General features: G+C 42.9%; 1 protein-coding gene and 1 long non-coding RNA gene across 2 annotated transcripts; both read left to right on the top strand.

The window, feature by feature from the left end:
• Positions 1-240: 240 nt before the first annotated feature.
• On the top strand, positions 241-20,239 carry LOC101157720 (Krueppel-like factor 5). Its single transcript, XM_004076808.4, has 4 exons — positions 241-538; positions 11,579-12,473; positions 12,902-12,961; positions 18,451-20,239. The coding sequence occupies exons 1-4, from the start codon at positions 398-400 to the stop codon at positions 18,627-18,629; spliced, it is 1,275 nt and encodes a 424-aa protein (XP_004076856.1). The 5' UTR covers positions 241-397; the 3' UTR covers positions 18,630-20,239.
• Positions 3,863-8,985, top strand: LOC111948657. Its single transcript, XR_002874618.1, has 2 exons — positions 3,863-5,205; positions 5,479-8,985. It is a non-coding gene; the product is annotated as an uncharacterized LOC111948657 (long non-coding RNA).
• Positions 20,240-20,485: the final 246 nt, after the last annotated feature.

Raw genomic sequence — 20,485 nt, 5'->3', positions numbered from 1 at the left:
AGCCGATTATTTCAAACCTTTTGCACCAAAATATTTGATGAAAATATTAAAGTATATTTAATGATTATGTAGATTTTACCTGTAGTTCGAGGTGATTCCTTGGGCTTTTCTTTGTCGGTGGACTTCCACCCTCCCAGGCGTTTCTCTTCTTTCATGCAGGTGAGTCCCGCCTCCTGGCAGGTGATTGGCTGTGAGCCTCTCCTCTGATTGGTTTTCACACACCTCTCCTGCAGGTAAAATCTACCTGCAGAGCTAGAATCAACAGGAGGGCTGTGGATTACGTCAGGTCGCTTCCCGCCGCAGTCCGCTCCTTTTTCAACGACAGTCGGTGTGGACAGAATCCCTTATGTGCTTTCATCGACGACATTATTGATCAGTGAAGTGAGTATTGATTGTGATGGCAGCCAGCGTGGGACTACCCATGAACCCGCCGCTCGCGGCGGAGGAGCGCGCGGTGTTCGCGCAGCTGAAGCCCGTCAGGATGTCGGGAGCGGACGGAGCCGAGGACGCGTCCGTGTTCGAGGACGTCAAGCCCGGGGTAAGACTCAGAGCCGCAGCTGTGGCCCTTCAGTGATATGTTCCTGGTTCTGAGCCACCCCCCCCCCCCCCCCCGAAAAAAAACCCTCTTTGGAAACCTGTGAAGGTAGTCAGGCAGGTTAAAGTCCTAAACTGACACCTGACAGGTGAGCTGGTGCAGGTAAAGTTCACCTGTTTACTGCTCTCTGCCTAAATTGGAGCCGTTTGCAACAGAAATGCTGCAGCATCTTAAAAAAAAGTCCATTAGATGAGTTTTTGCATTTATCTTTAGGGTTGTAAAGCAATGGATCTATCAAATCCTATCAGGTGGTCAGTTTTCCCCAATCCATTCAGGATCCTTCTAGATCGATCAATCTGCCAAAGTCCTCCAAAGGCTAGAAGATGCAGGACATCCTGGAAGGCCTAGTCTGTATTCTGAAGCTATGAAACCCCCATGCATGTCCAGAACCCACAGATGATCATAGAAGACCCAGTGATGACCGATGTTGGTGCATGGGTGTCACGTGTTGCACCTGCACACGCAGCACAAAGCATTAGTTTATGCAAACACAGAATGAAAGGAGTCACGTGCTGGAGCTGTTTTGAAACGGCTTTTTGGGGATTTATTGTCTGTAAAGAAGCTGGTCGTTTACGCTCGTGTAAGTTTCATGTTTGGCTTTTTGGTGATCCTGCGGCAGGACCAGTTCTGGGGTCCATGCACTTTCAGGAGTTTTTTTTTCCCAGTTTTTTTCAGCCGAGTTCCAGAATCCTCGTCCGCTGCTCGGATGTCTTTCTGCCGATTGAATGTGGGACATGGTGGCCATAAAGAATTTTACAGCCTCCATCATGAATCACGTGTGTGTAACGCTGACAGCCTGAACCCACGCAGAGCAGCAGTTTTTCTCCGGCAATGATTAACTCATGCATCATATTAGCCGTTATTGACTCAAAAGCTTATGCTTGTTTGACTGCATTCAAAGTGTTTCTACATGTTTGAAAAGGGAGTTTAGGCCAATAAAGGGAAAATAACACCCAAAGTTTCTGGCACTTTGAGGAAAGTGATATTTTTCTTAAGAGTTTTGACACAATTTCAAATTTTAAACTGCAGAAATTGTCGTCATACACTCTACCGAAGACATAAATGCTTCAAACACACAAAACCCGTCTTTGATATTTTCTTCTGTTGAGCAGTTTTTGTGAAGGTAAAACAACCTGCTTCTCTTTGCTGGAACAGGCCGTGCTTGGTGTTATGCAAAACATTTCAAGAAGTCTGGTTAAGTGAAATGGTGACCCTTCAGGCAAATTTCTTTCCACCCGCAGCTGAAGTTTTGCTTTAGCTTTCGGTCCGACTTTAAAGCAGGAGTTCTCCTGAGTTCTTCAGTCACAGCAGGAAGTGCGGGCTCAAATGAAAGGCCTTTGCTTTTTTGACTTTCCTTTTCCCTCCTCCTTTCCCTACGTGTGGTCTTTTTAAAGAGCACCTCCGTCAGCGGAGAGCTTTCAGGCCGCATGTTGCCCGACCTGTCTGAGCAGCACCCGCATCACCTGCACCGTGCGCCTCCAGGAGACGCCGAACGAAACGCAGCCTCCCTCCCCGTGGGAAGGTCGAGCCGCAGACGCCAGGATGCTGTCATCCTCATTCCTCTTTTGACATCATTCTTTGAGGATGAGTGACTTTTCAAAAGTACATCAGCGATGCTTCTCCAGTTCCTATTTTCTTAGAATTATTTTTCCGTTTAAAGTTGGGAAGATTTGAGGCACAAGTTTAGGGAGTGAAGTTGCAGTGGACCACATTTCCTGTCAGCAGCTTAAAAGAACTAAACCCGTCTTTGATGTTTCTCTGAAGAAAAAATCTTAAATATCTTTTATATTTTCCTTTCCTGTTATGTCATTTTTATTTTTTTTAAGAATGCAGGCATTTTGCTGTCAAAGATCACATGTCAGACACGTGGCGTTCTGAGCTCAGCTGAGGACCTGTCATTGGTTTGTAGCCACACATGTTGAGGCTCATCCCCGTTCCTCATCATCCTCGCTCATTTTCATCGTCTGAACTCGTTAATCGCTTTCAACCGAACAGGAACTTGTAGCCTGAAAGACTTGGAAAGAATTAAGAATGGGGCTTCTCGCCGTGCAATGGTTGGCATCAAATCAGGTTTTCAGAGCTTTTGGAGCAGATGGTTCAAAACAGTTGTTTTTAAAATAAAATACAGCGTTTTAATGTAAACTAACACGACCACAGATATCAATAAAAACGAAATGAATTTGTCACAAATAAGACCAAATCAGATTTAAGATTCAAAATCTGGATTTAAAATCTCCTGGAACTGGTGAAAAGATTCCCAGTTTTTTTTTTTCCATCATTATCTCATATACTTTAGCCTCTGTCGCTCAGTTTTGTGATTAGCGCCACCATGTGGAACCGAGGCATAACGATGCCTTTCAAAACGATTGAAGTAGTTAATACTTGTATTTCTGAGATTGACAGCAAAATGGTTCCAAACTAGTTATTCTTGTTATGAATCATTTGGGTTTGACCCGTGACCTTTGTAGGTCCAATCCTCTGTAATTCTGCGTTTGATGCGTTGGAATGTTGACTCATGTTGTGTAATGATTATAAAGGTTTCTGTCGTGACAAAATGAATTTCCAGCTCAGTGAGTCTTACGGAGCCCCTGAAGGGACACGGAAGAAGAAAAAAAAAATGTAGATTTATTTTTTTGAACTTTTTTTCTTCTTCTTCAATGCCCCTTTAGGGCCTCCGTAGAGCCTTGATGTGCCGCCTTGTGCTTAAGTCCACAATAAATGGGGATTTTTAGATGACATTTTGTCAAAAGAAATAATTTTAACAAAAACTTTAGCTAAAACGAAAGCATTTGGAAAATATTTGTACCTTTTTACATCCATTTTCAAAGCGTTCGCAGTGGTCTTTGGCTAAAAACCGTATAAACATAATCCAAGTCTAAAAGAACCAGTCGTTTTCTAGGACATAGTTTCTGCAGAGCAGCAAGAGTTTATTAGAAATTCATCTCTTGAGTTGTAGGTGGGACTGTTGGTATAGAGCAACCCTGCCCCTCTTACCCTCCCCGTTGCTGAGAGCTCTCTGTCTACACTCCCCCGCTAGCTTACAGCCCCTCAAAACCCCAAACCTAACGTTAGCTATGCATCAATATCAGTTCTATCCAGGCGTCCAGTTCTGATCCAGGTTCCAGCTCAGTTGAGGAAAACAGACATTTTTTTTCGTCTGCTCCTGATTCCCAACGAATTGAATAAATACTCAGAAATGTAATTTTGAGTTACTTAATAAATGTCCTCCATGAGAAAAATGATACAAGAACATGGTAAATTAAAAAAAACCTGCGTTTTCATTGGAGTGACTCATTAAGGAAAGATGCCTCAAATGCCTAAAACATCCAAAGATTTGTCCAGATTCAGACTTTGAGGAGTAAAACCGAACAAGTTTGAACAGAAATGATGCTTCCTGAATAAACTTTGTCCCTGATTTGGTGATGAAACAGCCGTCAGCTTTTGCTGCGCATCAAAGCCTCACGAAAGCCGCTGTGGTTCAGCTTCTCACGAACGTCTTTCCCTCGTGAACCAATCGGGTTGAGTCCTCTGAACGGTGGCAGCCTGGCAAAAGAGAGCAAACGCTTCCTTGGATTCCTCCGCCGTTGGATCACTGGTGGTGTCCTGTCGGATGACGGCTGGAGTTACTCTGTAACCGCTGGTCACACCCAGTGATTCCTGGAGATATTAATGCCGGGATTTGGCTCTATTTTTTTCCTGCATTTTTATGCGAAACGGCATAAGTATAGTGTTGTTTCTGTTGCCATGGTTTCACCCGGAGTGTCCCCCTCCCTCAGTGCAAACAGACGTTACTCATGCAGTCAAGGTTTAGAGTGGTTGTGGTTCAAATAATGATTTGACTTCCAGGACAAACACAGGCAGCAGATTTGCATGAAAACAAGTGTCTGACTGCGAGTCTCGGCTCGCCGGTGAACTGAGGCAGGAAGTGGCTGCCAGCGTGCAATGATTTTACTCACTGTGTAGATGAGGAGAAATCCAGTCTTGAGGTCGGACTCGGCCCAGTTTACAGCGCAGGTCCATCACAGCTCGCCATTTATCTTCAATCTAAGCCAGCCTCCAACAGAAATGATGGCGCCCAGAAATGACCATTTTTGTCACCACTATTTTGTAGCAGAACCCAACACAGGAACCGGGGGATTGCTGCTGCTAGTTGGTTCTCTCTTTAAGACCCACTCCAATGAAAATGGTGTTTTTAACACGTTTTTGTGTACGATATGAGAAAAACTTGCTATATTGGTGATCAATATTGCGATTACGATATAACTTGTAATACATAAACAAATGGCAAAAAGAACACCATTTCCATTTCACTGCAACAGTTTCATTTAAATAATAGTCAACATCAATTAAATCACACTCCGAAGGACCCTAGTCTCCATAGGAGGCTAACAGAAAAGGGCTCCGTCCGATTGGTCAAATGCATAAAGGGATTGTGGGTAAATGGCGCACACGGGTATATCGCTTTTCTACCTTCCTCGAAGCCCCAAAGCGCTTTACAGTCCCATTCATCCGTTCACACACTGATGGCTTCACCAGAGGTAAGGTGGGTTTGGGCGGCTTGCCCAAGGACTCTTGAAGGCAGGAATCGAACCTGCGGTGTTCTGTCAGAGGTCAACCGCCCTACCGTTGGACCAAAGTAGCTCCCTTGGCAGTCCAAATAAGATTGTTTTAGCCCATTTGAGGTAGCCATTTATCGCAATTGTCGCAGACTTTTGCGATATACTTATTCCACAGCTTGATATCGCAAGAATGAAAAATTAGCATTTTATTGTGCAGGCCTATTCTAGTTGAAGTTTTTTTTGATGATGGACACAGATAAAGACAATTAAGCTCAAAATTGTATTTCTGAGGGTCGTTCCAACAGTCCTGTCCACAACCCAGAGGTGAATTCTCCTGCCGCTCTGCAGAATCTACGTCCTAGAAAGCGACACGGGTTTTTTTTTAACTGTGGCTAAAAACGGCATCATCATAACGGGGAAGAAAAGACTGGAATCACTGAAAATGGAGCAGAAGATGATCAGAGTGGGGCTTTATGAACGGAGGGCCTCTGGTTTGAAGGATGTCTTCTCCAGGTGGAATGTTTTAGCTCCTCCCACAGATGTTGTAGACCAGGGCTCAGGGTGAATCTGGTTGTCTTTTGGCTCATTATCTTGCTGGAAAAGCAGACCAAACCAACATTTTTGACATTCTGTAGCATATCTGGCTGCTGAATGATTTTTTTTTTTGAGTTTTTATGGCTGCCAGACCCCTCCCCCTTACAAAATTCCACAAAGCAGCCCAAACCATGACTAAACTTCCTCAGTGTTTCACAGTAGTCTCTTCTTTTCTTAGCATTCTTCATTTCTTGGAATAAAGAGTAGCTAAAAAGCTCCAAAGGACATTTTCCCAGAAGCTTTGCAGCCTGTAGAATAGCATTGTAGGAAACACCAGTCCAGCTTTTTTCTTTTTCAGCCAACAGCTGTTTTCTTTGGGCTCTCAGTCCACGTAGAGCAGTCTGTGGATCTTGCACCATTGAGACTTGACCATTGATGTCTTTGGATGTTTCATCAGGTTGACTCTAGTTTCTTTCAGAGGTGAAAGACTGAAGCTGAGATGCACATTTTGAAATCTTAGTTTTGAGAATTCTTTGTTTTTTCTTCAGAGTTTTAGATTTGTTTACAGCTGGTTCTTCTTATTGCAGCTGATTTGTCTAAGTTTGCATCTCTGACGTCTCCATCGGTCGGCGCCGTACGTTTTTCCTCCTAACCTAACTCCCACACAATTAGTCACTTTGGCTTCTGCGGTGCCTTTGTCGATCTCAAGATCTTTTTCCTTTTACCAACTTTTAAACCCATCAGAAATTTGACTAAAGAAAGGGGATGAATAGTTCCCGCCCAGAACTCTGGTTTATTCTCCTGCAGGAGCGCTTTCCTGGCAGCACTCTGTCATTCACGCCGTTGAGCTGGTTTGCTCTGCAGACGCCGTCATGCCCGGCCATGTTTCTCCACCAGACAGCACATGCCGCGTGCAGACAGTCTTCTGTTTCTTAAAGCCTTTTTATCTGCGAGCTCATCTACCACAGCAGCATATTCTACTTAATGACAGCTACTGTTTACCCTTCAAAGAAAATGAAGCGGTCCCAGAGCAAAAACCCATGCGTAAAATCATTTTTGTGGTGAGGCTAAAGTCGTTTCCAGACGTGTAATTGGATCGCAGATTTCTGTGCTTTACGCTTAGGCTAAAACGGAGGACCTGAGGAGTTGGGCTGTTGGAAAACAGAAGATTATGCTTTTAGGAATAACTTAAAGATCATTTCATCCTGCTCTTTAAGCGCTAACACAGAAAAATGCAACAATTTTATTTCATTAAAGATAGTAAAATGCTTTATTAAAACTAAAACTAGGAGCTCAAACGTCTGAAGAAGGATCCCCAAAACCTTTTTGCTTTATTTTCCTGAACAATTGAAACTGTTTTCTCAGTGACACTTTGACCTCAGGATGGCGCTTAGAAAACTCAAAGTTTGCATCAAAATGTGTAAAATGTTTGGTCAGTACTGACATTTATGATTGAATGTGGAAAAACTCAGAGTTTGACGGTCAATATTCATTTTGATGATGCGTTTTCTCATTGGAAAGCTGAATTTTGTGGTTATTCTTCCTGGTAGGATGGGGGGAGAGGGTTTATCTGAGCCTTCCTATGGGTCCGTTCGCTGGCGGCCATAAACTTTCATCGAATCTCAAAGGTTTTGTTTTCGTTCTGACGAACCCGACTCAGTTCCTGCTCTGAGGTGACCCGGTGGCCCCGTTCGCTCAACATCTGTTTTTGTCTCGTTTTTATTGAGATGTGAAGGCAAAGGGCCGCAATTCTGCATTCCTGAAAGCCATAAAGGAAAACTGGCGTGCAGATGATCCGATAAAACTTGAAGGATTTTGGGTCAGAGGTCAGATTGCTGTTTTTTAAAAGGGCGTTTGCTCTTTCTTTTGCCTGTTCCACGATGATGCAAACAAACGTTTTAAGCTAACGGCATTGGTTTGAAAATCTTACGTTTAACTTTGTGCTTTGGGATTTGCTAAGAACTTCTTTGACTGTGGATGAAAATGGAGTCGGAAGTGTGGAAACTCCCACTTCATCCCGTAAACCTGAAGTCGACTGATAAGGAGTGTTTTTTATCGGGCAGAAGGAGTCGGAGTAAAGCATTTGTACAGGTTCTCCAATTATTAACCAACTGTGTCTTTGTGCAAAGACATTATGACAAACTATGCACACAGATTCATGAACACTTCGATCCGTTCTTCATCCTTTGAAAGTTGGAAATAAACTGTTGGAGGTCCTCCTCGCTAGAGAGGAATCCTTTTCTAAAGTTTCATCCTGATTTAAAAAAAGAATTGGACGACTGCATCTTCCGATCGATGTTTATAGATCTATTATCACTAAGATAATGTAAACTTTTTAAAAATATTAGACCTTAGTTTGAAATGCCTATCATGGGAAACATGTCTGTTTTTGGAGGAATATGTAGGAAAAATGGAATGAGAGAAGGAACATGGCCAAGGCCGTCCAGCACCACAGAACACGTCTGTTTTCCAGCCGGTTTGGTTTGCTCTGCGGTTTCACCAGGCGCTCGGGTTGCAGCGAAGCAGAGGATGACCGAGTCCGTGATGACATGTGACCTGACTCTGCAGGGAACACGGCTAAGAGCTGAAATGGAGAAATGACACAGATTCACATGGAAAGCTTCCAGGACGGATTCTCCTGCGTGACGCCCGGAACAGCCTTACGGAAAGCTTCAATGTTTGAACTGGAAGAACCGTGTTTGTATCCCAGAGTACAGCAGCTCGTGACTTGATGCAAACTGTAAGAAAATATGCAAAGAAGAAGCAACTTTGACCTGGACTCAAAGAACTGACAAATGCTGCTGGTACCGGTCTCATGCACAGAATTATAAATGGTCATTTCTGTCATTGATATTTTTTTGTCCGTAGGATAACAAACATTTTGATGCTTTGACTTCAATCTCTCACTGAGAAATGTATTTTTCCTCTTAAAGTCATGTTATGCTGTTCAGATCCAGTGCCTGGTCGTCTCGTCTACGTCGTCACTGGCAGCTGACCGGTTCTCCAGATTACATGTACCTCCATCATGAGTCCGTTTGTCTGCATTTTACAACAAGTGCTGACACCTCCCAGTTGCTGTTCTTAATCTGGGTTTTGGATTGCTTACATTTATCAAACATGTTCTCTTTCTTCTGTGAGCGGGAAAAGACGGCAGTTTTACAGAGAACATGTGCTCACCTCAACCAACCAGCCATGGAACTGCGGACAGTTGAACGGCGTCCCAAGGGATCTACATTTTAACTGAACCTGTCAATTTAAACAAATGTCATTAGATGGAAAGAAGCTCCACACCAAAAATAAAAAAATATAATTATTTAAAATAGTTTCCCAGTTTGTCCAACTGGTTTGTCAAATTTGGTCCAAATGATTCTAAATGGTACTTAAAAGTCCCACTTTGATCGATTTTCAAATCTTTCCCAGGGTTTTTTAGTGACGATGATGCTGTTTTTGGCCCAAATCTAAAAACCCTGTGTCGTTTTCTAGGACATAGTGTCTGCAGAGCGGCAGGAGTTCGTTAGAAATTCATCTCTAGAGTTGTGGGTGGGGCTGTTGGCGAAGGGCAACCCCACCCCTCCCCATCACCCACAACTAAGCACTCCGTTTACACTCTCCCCTGCTAGCTTACAGCCCCCCCCCCCCCAACCTAACAACAATGGCTAGCAGTGTTGGAGCTATCCAGCTGTACAACTTAGAGTCCTTGTGAGTTGTTTTATAAACATGTAAAACGTGTTTTAAAGCGGTAAAATATGAAGTTGAATCTAAACCAAACATGGAAGTCTGATCTGATGAAAAGCGTAAAATGCTACTTGGTTTGTGGCTTTTGAAAACCCATTGAGAAGATTTAATCCACGAGTGACGGTGGTACGTTGAGTGCTTTTTTTCACTGGTGAATGGGAAGGCCCCACAATGACCCTGCAGGTTTTTTGAGTGGGCCTGCAGGTGTGGGGGGCTGTTGGGGCAGAATAGGTGCATTGAAGCAGACTCTGTGAGGTTCCAAACCCAACCTCCAGCCCTTCAGCACATCATTACCCTCATTTGTCCCAGAAGGCTTCACCTTGAGCTCCAGCTTATTTTCTCCTGTTGGAAGCAAAGTTCATCAAGTTGAACTTCTCGCTCCAAACCCATCATCAACTCATTATGGGCTTTAGCTGGGGGAGTTTTCCGCAACAAGTTTGAAAAATATGTCATGAGATTCATAATCTGGCTTGGTTTGTTTTCATATCCTGATAGAAAATGGTTCATGAGGAGCTTTTGTGCTGCTGCCATCTGCTTTTATCCCTTGAATCAGGTTCTTTCCAACATGGAGCACGCGTTTGTGGCTCACGTGTTCCTCCGCTCTTCCTCTTCACCGTGAACAGCTTTTTTTTTGTCCTTGGTTATTTGTTGTCTTTGTGCTGATGGCAGTTGTCTGGCAGGTCTATTTTGTGTTTGTGGTGTTTAGGTTTCACCGCGTCTTTCTCATGCCTTCAGCTTTTGTTTTGGCGTGCCTGAATGTCCCCGCCAAGCATCAAGCCGGCAGCCACACCCCCCACGCTGAGGATCTTGCCGCCCACTCGTGCACATCGGCCCGTGGTTCTACACTCTGCAGCAAACGTGTGTAAAGTTTATGCGCGTACGCATGCCTGCAGAAGCGCGGCGCTCTACTCGAGCATCTCTAAAGGAGCGGCGGTCTGCTCCAGAGCCTCTGAATGACACGCACACATTCATGTGCACCAGCAAGTGTGCACACCAGTTAATTGGGGCTAAAGATCTGATGATTCCTCCCACTTAAGCAGTTAAATAGCTGCAGTTGTGTTTCACTGCAGGTCCAGTCCTGCTTCTTTCAATTGCCGTTTTTTGTGCTTGACATGTTTTTTTTTTTTTCTTTGTGCTCTGAAAAGGTGGTTCAAAGCCTGGATAACCGTTGAGTTGTTTTGGTATAAATAGCTTAGTACTTTAAATAGCTTTGATTGTTATTGTTGTTTTCCAAAATGAAGAGCATAAGTCACTGAACTTTAATTCCAAGAAGCAGCGAGGACTTCACAGCTCGGTAAACGTGCAGACAGCAGGTGTAAAATATGGAGCACGCCTTTTCAGGAGGCGTTGGGAAAAGTCAAACGCAGGTGAATAGTTCCCCGTCCTCCAGACTCTACGTTACGCTTTACGCATTTTTTCAAGAAACTTTCTTTAACTAAAATATAGTTTTTTAATTTTAAAAAATCCATTTAGCTTTGTAAAGCGTGCCACAAAAAGACAAAAGTAGAAGTGACAAATGTTCCTGCCAAATGGAAACAGTAATAGTAAAAGAGATGTTGTGTATTTATTTAAAAACTTGTTGGTTTTCTTTTAACTGTTCCACTCTGTAACTAGACAAACGCGTTTGTGTTCTTTAGTGTCCAGACATTTTCATAAACTGATGCAGAAAGATCCTGTGTCTTAGGAAAGCAAACAGATCAGCCAGTCCGCTGTGGAAAAACACAAAACGATAAACAGACAAAGGTCTTCTCTCTGGAATGTTGAGAGTAGAGTTGGTAGAAGAAAGCCTTGTGATTTAACTTTTTTATGTATTTTTTGATCAAAACGGCATTGATCGGGTAAATGTCACGTGCAAATCTTTGTTTGCAACGCACTCTTCTTCATTGTGTCTGATTCTACAGTAGAAAAATAAAGTAGAAGGACGATGAACAGCTTGGGTTGCTCTGAAGATGATGCAACTGTCGCTCGTGCTTTACGTTTTCACAGATAACAGGGGCAGATAAAGATGAGAAGTTGGCAAAGAAAACGTACGGACTGGTTTGCGTTTATGCAAACCTGCATGCATCAACTTCTTAGGAAAAAAACACCACGAAGAGCAGGATTATTGATCAAAGAATGTTTTGTTTTCAACCTTTTCTCTTTATCTGTGTTTCAGACTGCACTGGAGTTGGACAAATACCTTCCTCAGGTCGCCAGTCCTCTCCTGACTGCATCCACTGATGCCAATGACAAGAAGTACCGGCGAGAAAGCGCCTCGGTGGTGGACGAGTACTTCTCAGAAGACAAACCTTCCACCCCTTACAGCCTCAACATCAACCTCATCCTTCCCAACACCACCCACCTGCGCACAGGCCTCTACAGGCCGAACACCAAGACCCTGACGCCGCATCAGATAAAGACGGAACCTGGGCTGGAGGTGCCCTGCTCCATGCCCACCACCACTCAGGCGCTTCCAGACTTCACCTCGGTCTTCAGCATGCCGCCCGTGGTCAACAACGTTTACATCAAACCAGAAATGAGCGCCGGCGGAGCCGTGAATGTGGGGTCACAGCAGAACTTGGACACAGAACTTCACATCGGGCCGCAGCCTCCGCAGCCGCAGGTCTACCACATGCCGATCACCAGCAGCGCCGACCTGACCATGACGCTGTCGCACAGCAGCTCGTCCGCTCATGACTCCGCCGGCGGCAGGACGATGCTGAACCTCGGGGGTAATAACTACATGATGGCAGAGCACCAGCTGCAGCAGCATCACGCCTACTACCAGGTCTCTCCCAGCAATGTGCCGCAGCACACGGCGCCCCACAGCCTGCCGCCCTCACCTCCAAACTCCCAGCCCGGGAGTCCGGACGGCCACGCCGAGCTGCTCAGCTTAGCGTCGCAGCCTCCGCCGCCGTATCAGCAGCGTCTGGGAGGAGCCAAGGTGGCGGGGCTCACCCCACACGCCCTGCTGATGACGCACGGTCAGGGGGTTTTGACGGGTCCAAAATACAACCGACGGAACAACCCCGAGCTGGAGAAGAGGAGGATCCACTTCTGCGACTACCCAGGTGTGCATGAAGACCATTTCACCAAAGATTCCTCTTAATGACATTTCTTTAACGCATACATCGTCTGTTCTCTTCAGTTTGCGTTTTCCCACACAAAGAGCCGTTTAGTTTTGTGCACACATGATGAGACCAGGAAAACTTCACATCTGATAAACAAACAACCAATGAAAACACGATTCGGCACAACTGCTCCAACTTGTTTGTCCGATTTGCTGGTGTTGTCCCCATTGTCTGTTAAACCGATTCACACAGCAGAAACCAAACACATCGGTGCGCTTTTAAGTTTCCGTCATATACGGGGATTTAGCAGTTATGAAGCAAGGACTGTTTCATCCGTTTCAGTTTAGCAAAACGAAAGATTTTAAAACTAGTCTGGACCTTTCAGTTATGCTCATCTAAGTTTTGAACATTTCTCTGGTTTCTTGCAGGCTGCACCAAAGTTTACACAAAGAGCTCTCATCTCAAGGCACACCAAAGGACGCACACGGGTAAATTTGATTTAACCATCAAATAAAACGATTCATATCTCTCTTACTCCACAGCAAAACTCATGACTGACACCAGATGTTGAATTGGACCATATCCTGGTAGAACAAGCACGTGGAACATGGGTTTATCTTTTACTGTGATATGTTTACAGCTAGACATAAAAACCCCGAACATTTATTTTAGCAGTAGAAGAGCGGGTTTGTTGTTTATCCCGCATTAAATTGGGTCAATTCTGTGCCGCAAAGCAAACCAGCTCATGACTAGACATCTCGGACAAGCCCCCAATTTGTATTTTAATTCCCAGTTTGGCAGTTTTGTTACAAATTCTGCCAAATTAATGAAATAAAAAAAAATACTAGCCAACCTTTTCCAAAATCATGGCACCAAATGTAGGGATTTGACACGAGTCACACAGAAGCAGAAAAGACTCACTTTCCATACAAGATGAACTTTTCTTTTTGGAAAATTACAGATGTGTTACAAATGCGTCATACCATAGGCATGAGACAGATTTTAAACCAAATTCAAAGACTCAAGAAATGTAAAAATTGTTTTTACACCAGAGACCGACATAGTTGGAACTCAGTTTGCTGTTGACTCATCTGAATTAACAGGTGACTTGATTTTCTGGTTAATGTTCTTGACAGTTGGCTGCACGCTTCCTCCACGTTTCATGTTGTACATTCAGTATCCTGAACAGAAAACATGCCTCTTAGGTTTAGGAACCCGGATGCTCTGCAGGCGTTAGTTACCCTACCAGGGAAATGCCCCCCAGCCAGTGTGCTTTAACAAAAAGTCATTAAAACGGACACACTGATATTGATTTATGAAGAAATTCGTTTTTCCAAATGATGTCAATCTTGGTTTTAAACTCAACCAAACTTTTTTTTTTTTTTGCCTTTTGTAACCACAGAAGTGAAGCATTGAGATGCCAAAAAAGCGGGAAAAAAAGCACAAAAGCAACAATAGTTTGCCGTAGAGTTTGTTTTTTCTCACCCACGTTCATGCATGCCGCTACCTGTCCACCAAGCTTCCCCAGAGAGGGAGAACAAAGACGGTAGGGAGGGGAGTCCGACGAAGAAAAGAGGAAAAAAGAGGGAAGTCACGCCATTAAACGAAGGCCAAACCAGTTACTCCTGCTTTTCAGTTCCTTTTCAGAGCATGCACAAGGATCAAGGCAGGGGCTGCATAGAAAAGTGGAGAACGGGTTTCTGTAAGATGAAACCTGCAGATTCCCAGCAGCGCCTGACCTGTATTTTGGAGATTTACCCTCGCAATAAAGCTCAGCGGGGCAAAAACAGGCAAGAGGCTTTCTCTGGGGTCATAAATGAATGAAATGGAAGCATACGGGTTTCAGGGAGGAAGTTGGGCTGTAAACGCGGCAGGATATGGCAGCTCAGGACAAACAGAATTCATGATATGTAGTGAGAATTGTCAACAAAACAAAACCGCTGAAGAGGGGAGCTTTCACACGGAGGACGGACAAAAACGACAAACTTTCCAGAGGAAACCAAAACGTGAATATTACTGTGTAAAGTAACTGCCATACAAGCAAGGAAGGAAACAACATTCAGCATTTTTTTCATGATCAGATAGTCGGTTTAGCGAGATGTTTGGATAAATAGCTGCATGCTCTTCTTTTAGAGTTGTACAGTAGAATTCTTCACTGCTATTTATGGCTGTTTTTGTTCTATTTAATGCAAGTTGTTCCTGTATGTATAATACATAATAATGTATAATTATTTGATTCTAACATTTAAAAAAATCCCACAATGTTTGATATCTGACATTTGAATTAAAAAAACAAAAAAAGTCAGCTGTTAGAGCTTGTCAACAGAACAAAAACGTGATTAAATGGAAAATGTCACATGATGCTGAAACTGGTTAAAGAAAACAAAGATGAAGGTCTGACCATCATCACCCGGTGTTTTAGCTGTGGACTTTAGTCTAGATTTGAGTTCGGTCTGATTCCTGAACCAAATAGGATTTAAGACATTTTAAAGTCGAACAAAATAAAGTCAAAATTAAAAAGGTCCTTCATTTTTAAGCGCACGCCTTCGGGAAAACTCGACTGTCTGACATCATTTTCTTTTGCTTTGCTGATGAAAAATTACAATGGAAGTTAAACGGTTTCAAATTTTGCTTTTCCAAAATGTTTTTCCCAAATTTGACATATTTCTGCTATTCAAAAACAGTTTTGAGTATAAAAAACACATTTTATTCCAATTGAACGGGCTAAAATGAGAATATATTGTGTGGAGGATTCACTTCTAGATATTAAACCTTAAAAATCCTGAAATGACTCTTCTGTGGTGCAGATTGTATCGTGCAAACGGGCTTTTCCAGCTCTCTGGATGCATCAGACCTGCCTAGTCTTGCTTTAGCAAACATGGATGATGACTCATAAGTGAAATAAAATCTGAACAGTGTGTCCTGATCTGCAGGAAACTGAGGAGTCAAATGGGGAGAAAGAAAAACCTCCTTTTAGAACGGGTTGGATTGATTCTCCTCGCTTGTTCTGAGTGAGTCCTCTGGATTTTGCGACCTTTCTCCCGGATTTCTTTTTGGACTTGTCGTCCATCCGCTCCTCAGGGTGAACATTAACCTGTGAAATCTGAACTTCAGAGGGGAGACTCTTCATCTTGACCGTGACTGAAGACGGCGTTTCTTCGCTGTAGTAACGGTGCATCGTGCTCGGCGGTGTTGAAGTGCGGTATCGGCTCGATTAGGGAATCCTCCTGCCCTCTTCACAAACACTAACCGAGCTGATAAGAACGAGAGGTCCACAAAGACTTTATGGCCGTCCTGAGGAGCCTGAAGTGTTTGCTCTTTGACTCTGTAAAAGCAGGCAGAGATGGTTATAAAATCAAATTATAACACTTCCAGTACGCATCATACCAGAGTGGAGTCATGCTTGGCGTAAATAGCTTGAAGGAAAGAATGAAACTACACATGGAGAGCTAAAAAATACCTCAAGCAGCACTTCAAAAGCGTCATTGGAACTTGGAGCCTCTCATAAAGTAAATATGTGTCTTCCATGCTAAGTACACGGCAGCAGCACAAAAGGCTTTTTGTTGGGAGTGATTGATGCACTGTAGCTGTACATTTCTGAGTGTGTTTTGTTGTGATTGTGTGATCAGGACTGTGTGCTTGTCCAATATGCTTTATGATGTGGTCATAGTACATGGACTCATTAACATTTGTGTGCTTGAAAGGGGAGATAATGCTGTAGTTTCACCGTTGGTTATCCTCCACCTGATCAAACAGCTGCTGTCGTTTAACTGCAAATGTCAATAAAGCTTTTCTCTTTTTAAAAAATGAAAGGTTTCAGTTGTGAGATCAAAACACGTTTTAGAACTGAAAGTAGAAAAGGATTGATGCTAATTAGGAAAAGTCTTAAAATATGAAGATAAGTGAGGCTCAAACACACGGATGTGTATGAAGTGCGTTCCTTCCTCCCTTGACTTCAGAAAAATGAGCGTATCCGTGGATGAGTGGAGGTCAGGAGTTTCACCTGCCCTTTTGGCAGCTTGTCTAGGAATATATACCAGTCAAGTGTGTTTGTTCTCTGTGCGATGTGTCGTATTTCACCCTCCTGTTTGCTAGCTTTCAGGGATAAAAGTCAGAGGGGGGCGGCTTTGCTCGTGACCTCGACCGTGCAGCTAAAGAACAAATCCAAACACACCTGTGGACGAGGAGTTGGACTGCGCTTCTCTATAGGAGACGCCTGTGGACTCCAGTCCTGTCACGGCGCTGAATTTGGCCTGAATTTCAGCTTGGATCACGGAAAAGTGATCCTTTTTTTGTGTGTGTGTGTGTGTGTGTGTGTGTGTGTGTGTGTGTGTGTGTGTGTGTGTGTGTGTGTGTGTGTGTGCTTTTTGACCTGGAGTTGTTCTTTGGACCTCATGGCTTAGCTGAGGACTGTCACTTCTGACTGATGGTTTGCCCCATCAAGGCTATCTAATCAGCGCTGACATGGCCCACGCAGTTAATGAGCACTTAATAACCCAGGCAGAGTCGGTCACACCCATCCACCATTGTGTGTTGGAAAGCTCTCAGTTCAGACTCAGGCAAAAACTCCTTTCAGTTTTGCTCTGGAAAGTACCAAACCCGGGGGGGGGGGCACAGATCCTTTAAAAGGTCTTAAATTTATAAAGGCCCCATAAAGCATTCAATATCTTAAATTCTGGTGAATTGGTCTTAAATTCTTTTTCATCAACGCGACATTTCCAGGATGTGTTGTATCGTAAAGTCGTGAACTGGTCGAACATCGTCTAACTTCTACTAGGCTGTTACCCTGAGCTGGTCGGTGCAGGAAGATCCAAACTTATGGAGAAAGGGCTTAAAAATAGGGATTACTTGTGGTGGTTTAAACTGGTTAGTGGAAATCCTCATGAAGGAAACTGCAGGTTTGTCCAAAGGCATTTAAATTTGTTTGTGTTCACATCTTGCTCTGACGGATGGTCGTTGGCGTGGTCGATCACGAGAGCTCCTCTCTCCTGTTGATGATTAGCTTGGCTCAGAAATGTCACAGCGTGGGTGGACTATTGTTCTTTTGTGCTCGAATTCCCTTCAGATTCTTTTGTCTTCTTTAAATCACGATGTCGATCAAACCTGTTTTTTTTTTTCTGAATTTCCAAGAAACGGTGAAGGATCCGTCAGCGATTTGGTCTTCGGTCACGAGGCTTTTTTCATTTTTCCATTGTGACATTTTCAGGCAGGTCGGCTGGAAAATATTTAGTCAGTTTTTTACTGGAATTGTATAGATTGGGCCTCCTAATAAGGCCTCCTAATAAGTCTTCACATCACTGACCAATCAAATGGAGCTCTTTTATGTTAGATTCCCGCCTCCTATGTAGATTTGGGTCATTTGGACTGCAATCTAACTGTTTCAGTGAAGTCGGTTGGTTTTTGTTTTGCTATTTGTTCAGGTATTCTAAGTCATTTCGACAATATCACACATTGCAAGTTTTCCTCACATCCTGCAGCTCTAGTCTGGATATGTTCATAGTTATATGCAACTTTTGAAAGAAATGGAGCATTTGGTATCATTCTGATAAATGTGGATGCATAACCTTTATTTTTATCTCCAAAAACGCTGCTTTATATTCACCCAGATCAAAGCAAACCAAAATGTTGGTAGAAAAATCCCAGCTAGATCTGGAAAATTGATGGAAAAGACGACATTTCAAAGAGGAATCTGTCTCTTTATTGAAACTCTTCATCCTCTCTACTCGGCTGTTTCTGCAGCCAATGCATGCATCTCGCTCTCAATTGAGATCAAACCCATGTTGTCGTGGAGACGATGCTTCTTGCTGCACCAACCTACGGATAAAAGGAGAAGGACTTACCGGTTTCCCATTAGAACTTTAGCCCAGTTGTCGGGCTGAGTTTTGTTTGGATTTCTTAAATCTGCATAAAGAAATGATGCCTGAACAATCAAACTAGGAATTCAGCTGACGCGTCTTCTTGTTCTGTTCTGTTCTAGGTGAGAAACCATATCGTTGCACGTGGGAGAACTGCGACTGGCGCTTCGCTCGGTCAGACGAGCTCACCAGACACTACCGAAAACACACGGGAGCCAAGCCCTTCAAGTGTGTGGCCTGCAGCCGATGCTTCTCGCGCTCGGACCACCTGGCTCTGCACATGAAGCGCCACCAGAACTAAAACAGACGCACCCACTTCCCAACCGGGCCGCCTCTGAAAAGCAAGAATACAAAGACCCCGCCTTGACCTGTCAGAAGCAAAACCAAAGTCCTCTGTGGGCCCCATGTTTGTGGTTCCTCACAAAATGGTCTGAAGAACCTCCTGTGGATGGGTTTCTTGGGTAAACGTCAGACACCTTCTCTGAGTTTCAGAGCCACTCCACCTTTTTCCTCCTTTCTGAACTGATCCTGCCCATCGTTTAAGCAGCAGAACAAGTGAAATGCATGACTTTGGTTGGTTGTTTCCATTACCAAGCAGCTCACCTGAAGACAGACCAAGTCGCACTCGGTGATCCTACATGGGATTTAGGATCCTTCCATACTTTTCTGCTTTTTACCTTCAGGACGTCGACATTTTTGTAAAGTTTTTAAGGTATAAACTTTCAAAGCGAAGAGGCTCTGTACATACCTGTTTTTATAAGAGTGCTTCTGTCTAAGGATGTAATGAATGTATTGAAATTTATACTTGATATCTTGCTTGTATTTGTCCTCAATATTGGCCTTAATAGTAATCCCGCCCTTAAAGAGAAATCTACTGCTGGGAAATGTAAAAATAATAATAAATCAACGGATGCTTTCCCAGCCTCTTGCGCCTGCGTCAGATAGCAGAGCGCATGATTGTATCCATGGCATTACAGGTTACCATGGCAACACAGGTCCATGGTAAACTGCTCTGATGTCCATCCCCCTCCAGTTTCTTTTAATGTTCTTGTACTCTAACATTTTAGCTGATGAAAAGCGTCCTGTTCCTGAATTTTTTAATGGGCCACACAGAAGCAAAAACTATGCAGTACAACTTTACAAAAACTGCAAAGTTCCTTGTTTTAGAAATGTATTGTCAGCTGAATCTTTAAAAGCCCTGAAATTGGTATATTTAAGAAGTAAAACTTTCCATTGAAATTGTTGTTACGCCTTACAAAAAAGGATTTGCATGAATTTTAATTCCTGACGGCTAAAATTTGCCTGAAGTTCACGCAACTTCAGATTTAAATCAATACAGCCTGATTGATAGTAGAATTAGAAGCTAGTATATTCATTCAGTTCTTAAACCATTGAAATTATTAAATTCCCTGCAACAATATTTTTTTCCTTTTAAAAGTGATTTATTTTAAATATATTTAGTGTTTGCATTAAAAAAAAACTTGTGAATTTTTTCACTTCCTTACTTTATCCTAGTTTTGTTGTGTTGAGCTGCAAAAATCACCAAACTCTCACAAGCCCAAACTTTTTAACTTTTTTCCCCAAACACTTCCTGTTATGTTCAGCTTTTTTATTTTTTTTTAGTTTAAGGAAGCAAGTTCTCCCGTTTCTCTTAGGGGGGCGCTGTTGAGCCCCCGCTGTGTACAGACCTGTAGATTTAGTTCTAACCTAAAACTGTAAATATTAACTGCTGCTTTAATATTGTTTTTTTTTCTTTCATCCTTTGGGATTTAGATCGGTTTTATTTTAAAGTTTAATTTTGTTTTTGATACCTAATGTGTGTAAAATGATTATCAAATTGATAATGTAAAAAAATGATTTAAAAAATGACTTTGTGCAGCAATTGTGCTGCAATAAAATGAATAAAAAATATTCACTAAAAAGTTTTCTTTTTGTTCATGCACACAGTTTCTACATAAAGTTGATTTATTTGAAGAAGAAAAAAACAAAGAATGTAAAGATTCAGTCCTAACATATGTTGTCATGGAAAAAAGTCAAATAAAAAGATTAAAGATGAGTTCTTATCAATAGAATGAAGCCGCAGCAGAAATTTGAACAAGCTAAACATTAAGAACTAATAAAAAATGAAACTAAGAGGCTTTGATTTTAAAATTTGAG

This window comes from Oryzias latipes, chromosome 14, assembly GCF_002234675.1.
Source record: "Oryzias latipes chromosome 14, ASM223467v1".
Lineage (NCBI taxonomy): Eukaryota > Metazoa > Chordata > Actinopteri > Beloniformes > Adrianichthyidae > Oryzias > Oryzias latipes.
This window is presented reverse-complemented; position numbering and strand designations above follow the sequence as displayed.

Coding starts and splice junctions, on each gene's coding strand:
- LOC101157720 (XM_004076808.4), top strand. CDS start 398: ATGGCAGCCAGCGTGGGACTACCCATGAACCCGCCGCTCGCGGCGGAG. Junction 12,474..12,901: donor CCACTTCTGCGACTACCCAG/GTGTGCATGAAG, acceptor GGTTTCTTGCAG/GCTGCACCAAAGTTTACACA. Junction 12,962..18,450: donor ACACCAAAGGACGCACACGG/GTAAATTTGATT, acceptor GTTCTGTTCTAG/GTGAGAAACCATATCGTTGC.